This window comes from Notolepis coatsorum, assembly GCF_963971535.1.
Source record: "Notolepis coatsorum genome assembly, chromosome: 4".
In the NCBI taxonomy this organism is placed as follows: Eukaryota; Metazoa; Chordata; class Actinopteri; order Aulopiformes; family Paralepididae; genus Notolepis; species Notolepis coatsorum.
In genome coordinates this window covers 108512561-108525060 of record NC_140168.1, presented here as the reverse complement: position 1 = coordinate 108525060, position 12500 = coordinate 108512561, and the positions used below count along the sequence as shown (strand labels likewise).

The window sequence follows — 12500 nt, the reverse complement described above, 5'->3', positions numbered from 1 at the left end:
CACAGCGTGTGTGTCGTGTGTGTGCTCATGTGTGCTTATGTGTGGATAGTTCAGTGTTCTGTGGTACTCAATGTTCATTGTTCAAGACTCTGATGGCCTGGGGGAAGAAGCTGAGCCTGTACAATGTACAATGCCTGTACATTGTAAATGGGATGTTTTGTGGAAATAAAACTAAATATAGTTCAAAGAGTACACGCACATAAACACAGTTTTTGTATATGATTGGTATTACTGGGGTTCATAGTTTAACCACCTTTTTTGTTTTACCTCTGGATTGTTGCTGGCACTCAGTAAGTCGCTGTCTATGGCTGTAGTAGTATTTTTTTGTTTTTAACACGTGTTCATTAAATGTTTTAGAGAACAGTTCAGGATTACAAAATAATATTTGTACACGGTAAGTGAGTGGGAGTTAGTCGACCAGCAGCAGTGGGGTTTGATAATTGTGTACAATCTGATTGGTCAAAGCCTATACAGGTTAAGATCTGATTCTGATTGGTCAAAGCAAGGCTATACAGGTTAAGATCTGATTGGTCAAAGGCTATACAGGTTAAGATCTGATTGGTCAAAGTCTATACAGGTTAAGATCTGATTGGTCAAAGTCTATACAGGTTAAGATCTGATTGGTCAAAGTTTATACAGGTTAAGATCTGATTGGTCAAGGTCTATACAGGTTAAGATCTGATTGGTCAAAGTCTATACAGGTTAAGATCTGATTGGTCAAAGTCTATACAGGTTAAGATCTGATTGGTCAAAGCCTATACAGGTTAAGATCTGATTGGTCAAAGTCTATACAGGTTAAGATCTGATTGGTCCAGTCAAGTGACACAGAGGGTAGCAGCTACAGTAAGTGGGCAAGGAGGAGAAGTAGTATCTGTGATCGTTCTGGAGGCCAAGAGTGTAATGAGTAGCACTTGTACAGTTATGTAAAACATCAATCGATTTATGAAAAAAAGTGAACTCCTCTGTGTATGTACCATGTGAGTCGAGCTCTGCATCCATTTTGGTTTGTTGTTTGGTTGATGACGTCACTCGGTCCAAACGGCCTTATTGACTTGTGCCTACACAGGGTCAGCTTGAGTGATGGCAGTGAAAGCGACGACAGCTCCTCCCCCTCGCCCCCTTCCCGCAACGAGGCCCCGCCCTTATTGAAGACCAGTAGCAACCAGGTGAGACGGCCGGTGTGTGACGATGATGAACGTGACGATCTCGCATGCCGTCTCAAACCCCCCCGACCGCTTTTTCTGGATACTTCCAATCGCAACTGTTGGGCTTTCCTCCGACGAGGGAAGCAACCGTTATGATTGGAGGATCGAGAACAGAGAGGCGGGGCTTGAGAGAACCGAACCTTCTAATGGTGATATGATGACAAACTGTGGAATTCCGAGAGAACATTTCAACATGCTTTATTTTATGGATACGTTTTTATGCTGAATGTTCAGTTGAACGTGCATAATGCATATGAACACCAAATGCAGGAATCACCCGAGGCCCCAATATACAATATCACAATAGTAGTCGTGATATTGTAATATTGCGATATTTAGCAATGTATTACCTTCTTTCAACATCTGCAATAACAATATATATTAATTTATTTATAGATGTTTTCAGTCTGTTTTCCCTTGACTCCAATTTTTTTTTATTGCAGAAAAATGTATTACGCAAAAGAATAAAAATAATAATATTATTATTTCTTTATCGAGATATATTACAGTATTATTATTGGCATCATCGTCTATAACTCCCTGGGCAATTATTCAGTGCTGCTTGTGAATAATTACTGGACTAACAGCTCTTTTTTACTCTTGTCATCTCATGCAGATTCTGGAAGTGAAGAGTCCCATCAAGCAGTGCAAGCAGGATAAGAACAAGAACATAGATTATGACAAGGTGTGCTGCCTTACTGTCTTACTGAGAAGATGGATCATGCTGTCTTACTGAGAGGACGGATCATGCTGTCTTACTGAGAGGACGGATCATGCTGTCTTACTGAGAGGACAGATCTTACTGAGAGGACAGATCATACTGTCTTACTGAGAGGACAGATCTTACTGTCTTACTGAGAGGACAGATCTTACTGAGAGGACGGATCATGCTGTCTTACTGAGAGGACAGATCTTACTGAGAGGACAGATCATACTGTCTTACTGAGAGGACAGATCTTACTGTCTTACTGAGAGGACAGATCTGACTGAGAGGACAGATCATGCTGTCTTACTGAGAGGACAGATCTTACTGTCTTACTGAGAGGATGGATCATGCTGTCTTACTGAGAGGACGGATCATGCTGTCTTACTGAGAGGACAGGTGTGCTGTCTTACTGAGAGGACAGGTGTGCTGTCTTACTGAGAGGACAGGTGTGCTGTCTTACTGAGAGGACAGATCTTACTGAGAGGACAGATCATGCTGTCTTACTGAGAGGACAGATATTACTGTCTTACTGAGAGGACAGATCTTACTGTCTTACTGAGAGGACAGATCATACTGTCTTACTGAGAGGACAGGTGTGCTGTCTTACTGAGAGGACAGATCATGCTGTCTTACTGAGAGGACAGATCATACTGTCTTACTGAGAGGACAGATCATGCTGTCTTACTGAGAGGACAGATCTTACTGAGAGGACGGATCATGCTGTCTTACTGAGAGGACATATCTTACTGAGAGGACAGATCATGCTGTCTTACTGAGAGGACAGATCTTACTGTCTTACTGTCCTGTCTTACTGAGAGGACAGATCTTACTGTCTTACTGAGAGGACAGATCTTACTGTCTTACTGTCCTGTCTTACTGAGAGGACAGATCTTACTGTCTTACTGAGAGGACAGATCTTACTGTCTTACTGAGAGGACATATCATGCTGTCTTACTGAGAGGACAGATCTTACTGTCTTACTGAGAGGACAGATCTTACTGTCTTACTGTCCTGTCTTACTGAGAGGACAGATCTTACTGTCTTACTGAGAGGACAGATCATACTGTCTTACTGAGAGGACAGATCTTACTGTCTTACTGAGAGGACAGATCTTACTGTCTTACTGAGAGGACAGATCATGCTGTCTTACTGAGAGGACAGATCATGCTGTCTTACTGAGAGGACAGATCTTACTGAGAGGACAGATCATGCTGTCTTACTGAGAGGACATATCTTACTGAGAGGACAGATCTTACTGTCTTACTGAGAGGACAGATCATGCTGTCTTACTGAGAGGACAGATCTTACTGTCTTACTGAGAGGACAGATCTTACTGAGAGGACAGATCATGCTGTCTTACTGAGAGGACAGATCTTACTGTCTTACTGAGAGGACAGATCATGCTGTCTTACTGAGAGGACAGATCTTACTGTCTTACTGAGAGGACAGATCTTACTGTCTTACTGAGAGGACAGATCATGCTGTCTTACTGAGAGGACAGATCATGCTGTCTTACTGAGAGGACAGATCTTACTGTCTTACTGAGAGGACAGGTCTTACTGAGAGGACAGATCATACTGTCTTACTGAGAGGACAGATCTTATTGTCTTACTGAGAGGACAGAACATACTGTCTTACTGAGAGGACGGATCTTACTGTCTTACTGAGAGGACAGATCTTACTGAGAGGACAGATCTTACTGTCTTACTGAGAGGACAGATCATACTGTCTTACTGAGAGGACAGATCATGCTGTCTTACTGAGAGGACAGATCTTACTGTCTTACTGAGAGGACAGATCTTACTGTCTTACTGAGAGGACAGATCTTACTGAGAGGACGGATCTTACTGAGAGGACAGATCTTACTGTCTTACTGAGAGGACAGATCTTACTGAGAGGACAGATCTTACTTAGAGGACAGATCTTACTGTCTTACTGAGAGGACATATTTTACTGTCTTACTGAGAGGACAGATCATACTGTCTTACTGCGAGGACAGATCATGCTGTCTTACTGAGAGGACGGATCATGCTGTCTTACTGAGAGGACAGATCATGCTGAGAGGACAGATCTTACTGTCTTACTGAGAGGACAGATCTTACTGTCTTACTGAGAGGACAGATCTTACTGTCTTACTGAGAGGACAGATCATGCTGTCTTACTGAGAGGACAGATCTTACTGTCTTACTGAGAGGACAGATATTACTGAGAGGACAGATCATGCTGTCTTACTGAGAGGACAGATCTTACTGTCTTACTGAGAGGACAGATCATACTGTCTTACTGAGAGGACAGATCATGCTGAGAGGACAGATCATGCTGTCTTACTGAGAGGACAGATCTTACTGAGAGGACGGATCATGCTGTCTTACTGAGAGGACAGATCTTACTGAGAGGACGGATCATGCTGTCTTACTGAGAGGACAGATCTTACTGTCTTACTGAGAGGACAGATCTTACTGAGAGGACAGATCATGCTGTCTTACTGAGCGGACAGATCTTACTGAGAGGACGGATCATGCTGTCTTACTGAGAGGACAGATCTTACTGAGAGGACGGATCATGCTGTCTTACTGAGAGGACAGATCTTACTGTCTTACTGAGAGGACAGATCATGCTGTCTTACTGAGAGGACAGATCATGCTGTCTTACTGAGAGGACAGATCTTACTGAGAGGACGGATCATGCTGTCTTACTGAGAGGACAGATCTTACTGAGAGGACAGATCATGCTGTCTTACTGAGAGGACAGATCTTACTGTCTTACTGAGAGGACAGATCATGCTGTCTTACTGAGAGGACAGGTGTGCTGTCTTACTGAGAGGACAGATCATGCTGTCTTACTGAGAGGACAGATCTTACTGAGAGGACGGATCATGCTGTCTTACTGAGAGGACATATCTTACTGAGAGGACAGATCATGCTGTCTTACTGAGAGGACAGATCTTACTGTCTTACTGTCCTGTCTTACTGAGAGGACAGATCTTACTGTCTTACTGAGAGGACAGATCTTACTGTCTTACTGAGAGGACAGAATATGACCTGGTTATCTGATGAAACACCTGAATATGACTTGGTTATCTGATGAAACACCAGAATATGACCTGGTTATCTGATGAAACACCAGAATATGACTTGGTTATCTGATGAAACACCAGAATATGACCTGGTTATCTGATGAAACACCAGAATATGACTTGGTTATCTGATGAAACACCAGAATATGACTTGGTTATCTGATGAAACACCAGAATATGACTTGGTTATCTGATGAAACACCAGAATATGACTTGGTTATCTGATGAAACACCAGAATATGACTTGGTTATCTGATGAAACACCAGAATATGACTTGGTTATCTGATGAAACACCAGAATATGACCTGGTTATCTGATGAAACACCAGAATATGACCTGGTTATCTGATGAAACACCAGAATATGACCTGGTTATCTGATGAAACACCAGAATATGACCTGGTTATCTGATGAAACACCAGAATATGACTTGGTTATCTGATGTAGCCATGTACACAAAAAGGTTTGTAATGTAATGTAAACGTTGAATTTAAAAACGCTATGCTTCTTGAGACGGGTGCAGTATGTGTTGTTGAGCCCACACGCCTGCAGTACAGTACAGTACAGTATGTGTTGTTGAGCCCACATGCCTGCAGTACAGTACAGTACAGTATGTGTTGTTGAGCCCACACGCCTGCAGTACAGTACAGTACAGTATGTGTTGTTGAGCCCACACGCCTGCAGTACAGTACAGTACAGTATGTGTTGTTGAGCCCACACGCCTGCAGTACAGTAGTACAGTATGTGTTGTTGAGCCCACACGCCTGCAGTACAGTACAGTACAGTATGTGTTGTTGAGCCCACACGCCTGCAGTACAGTACAGTATGTGTTGTTGAGCCCACACGCCTGCAGTACAGTACAGTACAGTATGTGTTGTTGAGCCCACACGCCTGCAGTACAGTACAGTACAGTATGTGTTGTTGAGCCCACACGCCTGCAGTACAGTAGTACAGTATGTGTTGTTGAGCCCACACGCCTGCAGTACAGTACAGTACAGTATGTGTTGTTGAGCCCACACGCCTGCAGTACAGTACAGTATGTGTTGTTGAGCCCACACGCCTGCAGTACAGTACAGTATGTGTTGTTGAGCCCACACGCCTGCAGTACAGTACAGTACAGTATGTGTTGTTGAGCCCACACGCCTGCAGTACAGTACAGTATGTGTTGTTGAGCCCACACGCCTGCAGTACAGTACAGTATGTGTTGTTGAGCCCACACGCCTGCAGTACAGTACAGTATGTGTTGTTGAGCCCACACGCCTGCAGTACAGTACAGTATGTGTTGTCCTGCAGTACAGTAGTACAGTATGTGTTGTCCTTGCAGTACAGTATGTGTTGTTGAGCCCACACGCCTGCAGTACAGTACAGTAGTACAGTATGTGTTGTTGAGCCCACACGCCTGCAGTACAGTACAGTACAGTATGTGTTGTTGAGCCCACACGCCTGCAGTACAGTACAGTATGTGTTGTTGAGCCCACACGCCTGCAGTACAGTACAGTATGTGTTGTCCTCGCAGGCGTACCTGGACGAGCTGGTGGAGCTGCACAGGAGACTGATGACGCTGAGGGAGAGACACATCCTGCAGCAGGTGAGACTGATGACGCATGGAGCATTCATAGGTAGGGTTGGGCACCGAGAACCGGTTCCTAACTTCCGGTTCTGGAAGTAACATATTTGCATTTCGATTCTTAATTTCGATTCTTAAAAAAATATAAAATATTTTTTTTTTACTTTGTTAATTAATACCCTAGTTACAGTACAGCAACCAAATTAAACTGTATCAAGTCAACTGACAATGTGAATAGTATGAAAAAATGTTAAGAAAAATAAAAAAAATAAAAAAATATCTCCTACGAAATAAGCTGTGACCTGTTTTGACCTGCACCTCAAAGAATCAGAATCAAGAATCGTTTAGAACAGGAATCGAAATGGAGAATCGGAACCGGAATCGTTCAAATCCAAACGATGCCCAACCCTATTCATAGGAGAGGAGTCTGCGCTCCCAAGAGGCGCTGCCGTAAAGGAACATGCCAACATTTTGGGAAATTATCTTACCGTCTTCTACCAGAGAGAGAGATGAGAAGATGGAGACCATTTTCCTCTCTGTGCGTTCAGTAGAAAGCTATCTGGCTGCACGTTAGCCTAGCTTAGCACAATGAATGGAAGCGGACAGTGACGGGTAGCCTAGGCATTGTCCAACTAACACCTCTCCCGAAGGCTAACCGGCACTGTCCGCTTCTATTCATTGTTCTAAGCTAGGCTAACATGCAGCCAGATAGGTTAGGTTTACTTTATTTGTTCAAGGGGGACAGCGTACATTAATAAAAAAAAATAATTTAAACGTAAATGCACCCAATTTTAGCCAAAAGTCAAATTTCCATTGGCAGTCCCCCTGATAAGCTAGAACAGGGGTTCCCAAAGTTGGGGTCGCGGGGGGGTCGCCAGATGATAATTTTTTTTTTTTTTTTTGCAGTCAGGCCACTGAACTTAGAAGCAGGCCAGGACAGTGTTTCTAGTTGCAGCAGCGCAATAGTTAGATAACATAGGTGGGGAACAACCAGGAGATCACTGCAACTCACACAAGTTGGAGAACTATCTCTCTCTCTCTCTCTCTTTCTTGCTCTCACACACACACACAAAAGGAGCCGCATGTGATTGGTGGAGGCAGGACCCTTACAATAAACTGTTGTTGCTAATCATTGACACATGCTAGCCTGTAATAATCCCCCCCAGAAAAATCTACTTTGCATTTGATATATTGCAAATATATGCCATCACACACACTGGCATTTAAAGTGTTAGAATTATACAATTAATATGTGGTGTTATGATCAGGGCTGAAGTTGAATAAAAGATTATATTATTTTCAATCTGACATTACAAAAAAACTGAAAAGCCATCAAAATCAGTGTTGTTGCTAATCATACATTATGCTAGCCTGTTTTTTAACAATAATTTGTGATGCCATCACAAACACTGGCATTTAAAGGGTACATATAAAAAAAAAATGCCTGCACCAGAATGTAGGAAATGAAGTCTTTGTAACAAGAAATGTCCTGGTGGGGGACCCCCAGACCCCTGCTTAAAAAGTGGCCTGCAGGGCTGTACGCTAAGCTTTTTCACTAGGGGCACACTTGCCCCTAAATGAGAAATTTAGGGGCAAAAAATATTTTTTAGGGGCACATTTTTAAATAACAATTTTACCATTATTTATATCGATTGTTTTCGATTTTTTTTTAAAAGAAAGAAAAAAATTATTTTATATAATTCTTTTTTTTAATAAAATATATATATTATATAATCATACTTGTAGTTGTATTATCTGCGAGACATCGCCACCACGCAACAAGTCAAAATGCTCGCTATATGCAACCAGCTCCACTGTCTGTGTGTACTCGAGTAGCCTCCAGCTACGGCCAGGATTCTCCGGAGCTGCAGCTGGACCCTATACTGTAGCCTCCAGCTACGGCCAGGATTCTCCGGCGCTGCAGCTGGACCCTATTGACTATATTCAGCGTGCCCTCAGCTCGAATACGCATCGACTCAGTGTTTTTTTTTTTATCCACTTTTTCTCCCATTTTTCTATATTTTCTCCCATCCCAATTTCGTATCATCCAATTCAACCCTCCCCTGTCACGAACGCTGTTTCTTGCCTCCCACAAGCCGGCTGCAATGTGGACTAAGTCATACATAGCACAAGTCCCCTCCGGTACTTGAGGTAACAGCAGTCGCATCTTTTCACCTGCGCAGCTCGATCTCTCAGTGTCGAGGAGTAACGCGTGGGAGGCTCACGCTGCCCCCGACACTTCCTGATTCTACTGCGCAGGCGCACCAACCGACCTGTAGGAGTCGCTTGTTCACAACGTTCGATCCCCACCCTTCAGTTTCCCTCCCCGTAATACGGCCAATGTGTATTACTGCGGACGACCAGCTAAACTGAAAACAATGTGGAGAGCTGGATTCGAACACGCGAACCCAGCGTCTCCACACTGGTGGCGAGTGCCTTGCCCACTACACCACCTAGCCGCCTCATCGACTCAGTGTTATAAGACATTGATATCAGGAGCTATCTGTAGCTATTTAGTTTAATGGGACGTTTCGTTTTGAACAGTAAGCTAACGCGAGCTATCATGCACTACTAGACTTGCTGGAGCATTTGTTGATAGCCATCAGTAGCTAGCCGGCTGGCAGGCTCACCGAGGTCCCAGTGTCCCACTAGAGACTAGTGTTTACAACAGCCACGGGTGCGGGAGGAGAAGCAGCAGACGCCGCAGCTCTCTCCGTGTGTCTGAGTTCAGTTCAGTTCGGCTCACTATAGGAGGTCGAACGCGTCGAAAATATGAAGCAATACTAACTTTACTTTTCTTCATAGCTAAATCAGACAGTCAGCCAGTCTATCAGAGTGAGTGCTCAGTCGATTGTTCCCGCTGATCATACCTGCTGAGTGCTCACTGCTCAGCTCACGTGAGTGACGTCATCGCGTCATCACACGCCTTGGATAATTTAGGAGTGAAATGCGAATGCAAGGCTTGAAAGCACTACTCGCAAGCCCGCCCCCAGATAATATTTACCAATCGCAACGGCCAATTAAAGGGGCAATTCGCGATCATCTCGTCGCAGTTTACAGCCCTGGCCTGACTGGGGCTATATTTTGCACTATATTTCCTGGCCTGAATGATTTCCCCAGTCCGGCCCTGGTTAAAAGCCTCCAATGCTTATTAGTGTGTGTGCGTTTGAACGTGTGCATATTTCAACCATACATTTCCATTTATAAAAAAAATTAATTAATTAATTAATATATATATATATATATATTTTTTTTAACCTCCTATAATAGTGTGGGTCACGGCTCTCTGACACCGTTATTTTTGGGTTGCGGCCTGAAAAGTTTGGGAGCCCCTGAGCTAGAAGATAGCTTTCTACTGAACGCACAGAGAGGAAACTGGTTTGATTGATTGATTGAATTGATTGATTGATTGATTGATTGATTGAAACGCACAGAGATTGAACGCACAGAGAGGAAACTGGTTTGATTGATTGAATTGATTGATTGATTGATGGTACCTATCTTCTTGTCTCTCTCTGGAGAAGACCAAGATGTTGGCGTGTTCCTTTAAATGTAGGACGTCGTGGAGGAGAGGAGGAGGTGCGGTGCTCTCCTTTTAGTATCCAAAGACACTAGAAACCAAGTTTCAGTCTCACGGACGTTCATCAGACTTAACGGAGAAGGTCTGTTGGAACGAAATGTCATGTTTAAAAAAAGAAAATGTGTATGATTTCATTTAATTGAATTTCAAACCTTTATTTATACCCGTGAGGCATTGAGGTTTCCCTCATTTACAGTGATGTTGCATACAGTAGAAACAGGGTTAGAATAATCACCTGAGAGCTATGGGGGCCCCCTGATTTTTTTTTTTTTTTTTTTAGAGTATATTTAGAGTTATATCTCATTAGGATTAGTCTAATACTAAGTAATAATGACATCACACAACAGTCTAATTGACTATTGTGTGATGTCATTATTCAGTCTCATTCTTAACCATCAATATTTGTTCATTTTCTTACTCACCTCTGATATATAATGCCATATTTACTTATTTGCATTTTGCATCTGATAAAATACAACAATTTAATTTGAAAAATGAGACCAAATTTATGAACTTGAATTAACATTTATTTGTCTGCACTTATAAATCAAAAACTAACAATAATCTAATGGAAAATAAATAGTTGTATGGCACAACAGCAGCATTTATCAGGATACAGTAAGTAACATTATCATCTGATAATAAAATGAACATAAAGTAAATACTTGTATAAATCTAAATAAATAATGTTTTTTTTCATCTCTGTGGCAATGTGCTCTATGATCTGTGCACAAGAATGATCGGATCGGTGAGCTGGCCCGACTGTCGCACCGTTCAACTCATTAAGTCATAAGGGGGTTCAGTTTGGTGAACGGCAACCTTTCTTTAGCGACGGTATATGCTGCCCTGAATGAACTGGCTGTCTCCTTGAGCAAAGCAGATGTGATTTCGCTAACTTTTTTTGGAAGCACTTCCTTCTGGTTTTGACTTTCTATTTCTATAGCTTGCTTATGAGCAATGCTATCACTGTGCAAGTATATTTTCTTCCTCAACTTCTTGCTCTGAGAGCTAGTCACAGTCCCATTCATCCACTGCTCTGCCAAATGGGCTCCAAATGATTTATTTAACAATGTCTTGGGGTTTTTACATGGAAGGCAGCCAATGCATCCCTCCTTGGCAAATAACCAGCTATATTTATTTTTCCAAAAGTTCCACTAACTCGGACCCCAGCATTGTGGTGGATGAGTAGCAGCACAGTCCAGGTCTAGTGGTGGAGACTCGGGTCTGGCAGTGGCAACCGGTGCGGTAACAATAACAGGTGCACTGCGCACAGGAGCAGCAGAGCTAACACTAGTACTAGCACTAGCAGTGTCAACTTCAGTGACAGTAGCGCTGCTAGCTGCTGCACTAACAGCGTCAGTCTTTGGCCTTTTTATAAAACCAAAGCTGTCCAGCTTTGTACAGCCCTGCGGTGGGTTGAGCCTTTTTTTTGGCAGCATGTGGCGTACTGTTTAGTGTTTATGTTTTCAGTTGCAGGACACGGACCGGCAGCCTTCTGTTTACAGCAGCTGCTTGCTGCTTCTTCTTCACTAGGTTTGAGTAGCGTTAAACTTATGGGCGACGCTCATGGGCGACACATAGCGGCTTGGAGGTGAAATGCAGCCTATTCCACAACATTAATTACTCGGTTATTTAAAAAAACTGAAAAGAAAAATATGATCTATTAACAATTTATTTAGGTAACATAAATAATACTAATTCGTACATTAAAAAGATTATATAATTTTTTTGAGAGACCCCCATAGGGGGTCTTGACTATGGGGGCTGAGCCCCCATTGACCCCCTCATAATTCGAACACTGAGTAGAAATACACACTGCCAAAAGATAAGATAATATATTCCTTTATTGATCCCCTTGGATAAATTCGGGCATCATAGCAGGAGGGGGGGAGGGGCGGTACAGGTATGGGCAGGGTAAAAGTAGAAAGACACAAATATAGGCAATAAATATTTGATCTGAATGTAGAAACATGAGAAGAATAAACGGTGTAAACAGGGTGCAGATGATGGTCTGTATGCCCTATTAATTATATTATAAGTTACATTACATAATAAATATAGGCAATAACTAGTGTCACTCCGTGTCTGAGGAGAAAACCGCTAGTCTTGTCAAATGAGACGGTCTGGGCACATGAGGAGACGGGGGCCGACGCACGCCCAGTTAAAAGGAGGAATCCTCTTTGTGCCAAGACTGGGGAACCCCTCGCATCACGGCACGCACGTATGCCCATATATGGACCAAGAGTGAGGCAAAAAATTTCCGTTAGTCATCTGAATCAGACGGATAAAGCGATAATTTTATCCAGAATATTTGATTATTTCCACTTCCACTAAATGTATTAATTAGGGCTGTCAGTTTATCACGT

At 42.8% G+C, this 12500-nt stretch overlaps 1 protein-coding gene across 1 annotated transcript in view; it reads left to right on the top strand.

The window, feature by feature from the left end:
- LOC311226651 (protein AF-9-like) overlaps nt 1-12500 on the top strand; it is a gene marked incomplete at both ends in the record, with an annotated part of 25836 nt that overhangs the window by 2055 nt on the left and 11281 nt on the right. The window contains 3 exons of the mRNA XM_084312068.1: nt 1067-1166; nt 1822-1890; nt 6504-6575. Of these exons, the coding sequence (XP_084168194.1) occupies nt 1067-1166; nt 1822-1890; nt 6504-6575 (241 nt within the window). The remainder of the gene's footprint in view (nt 1-1066; nt 1167-1821; nt 1891-6503; nt 6576-12500) is intronic.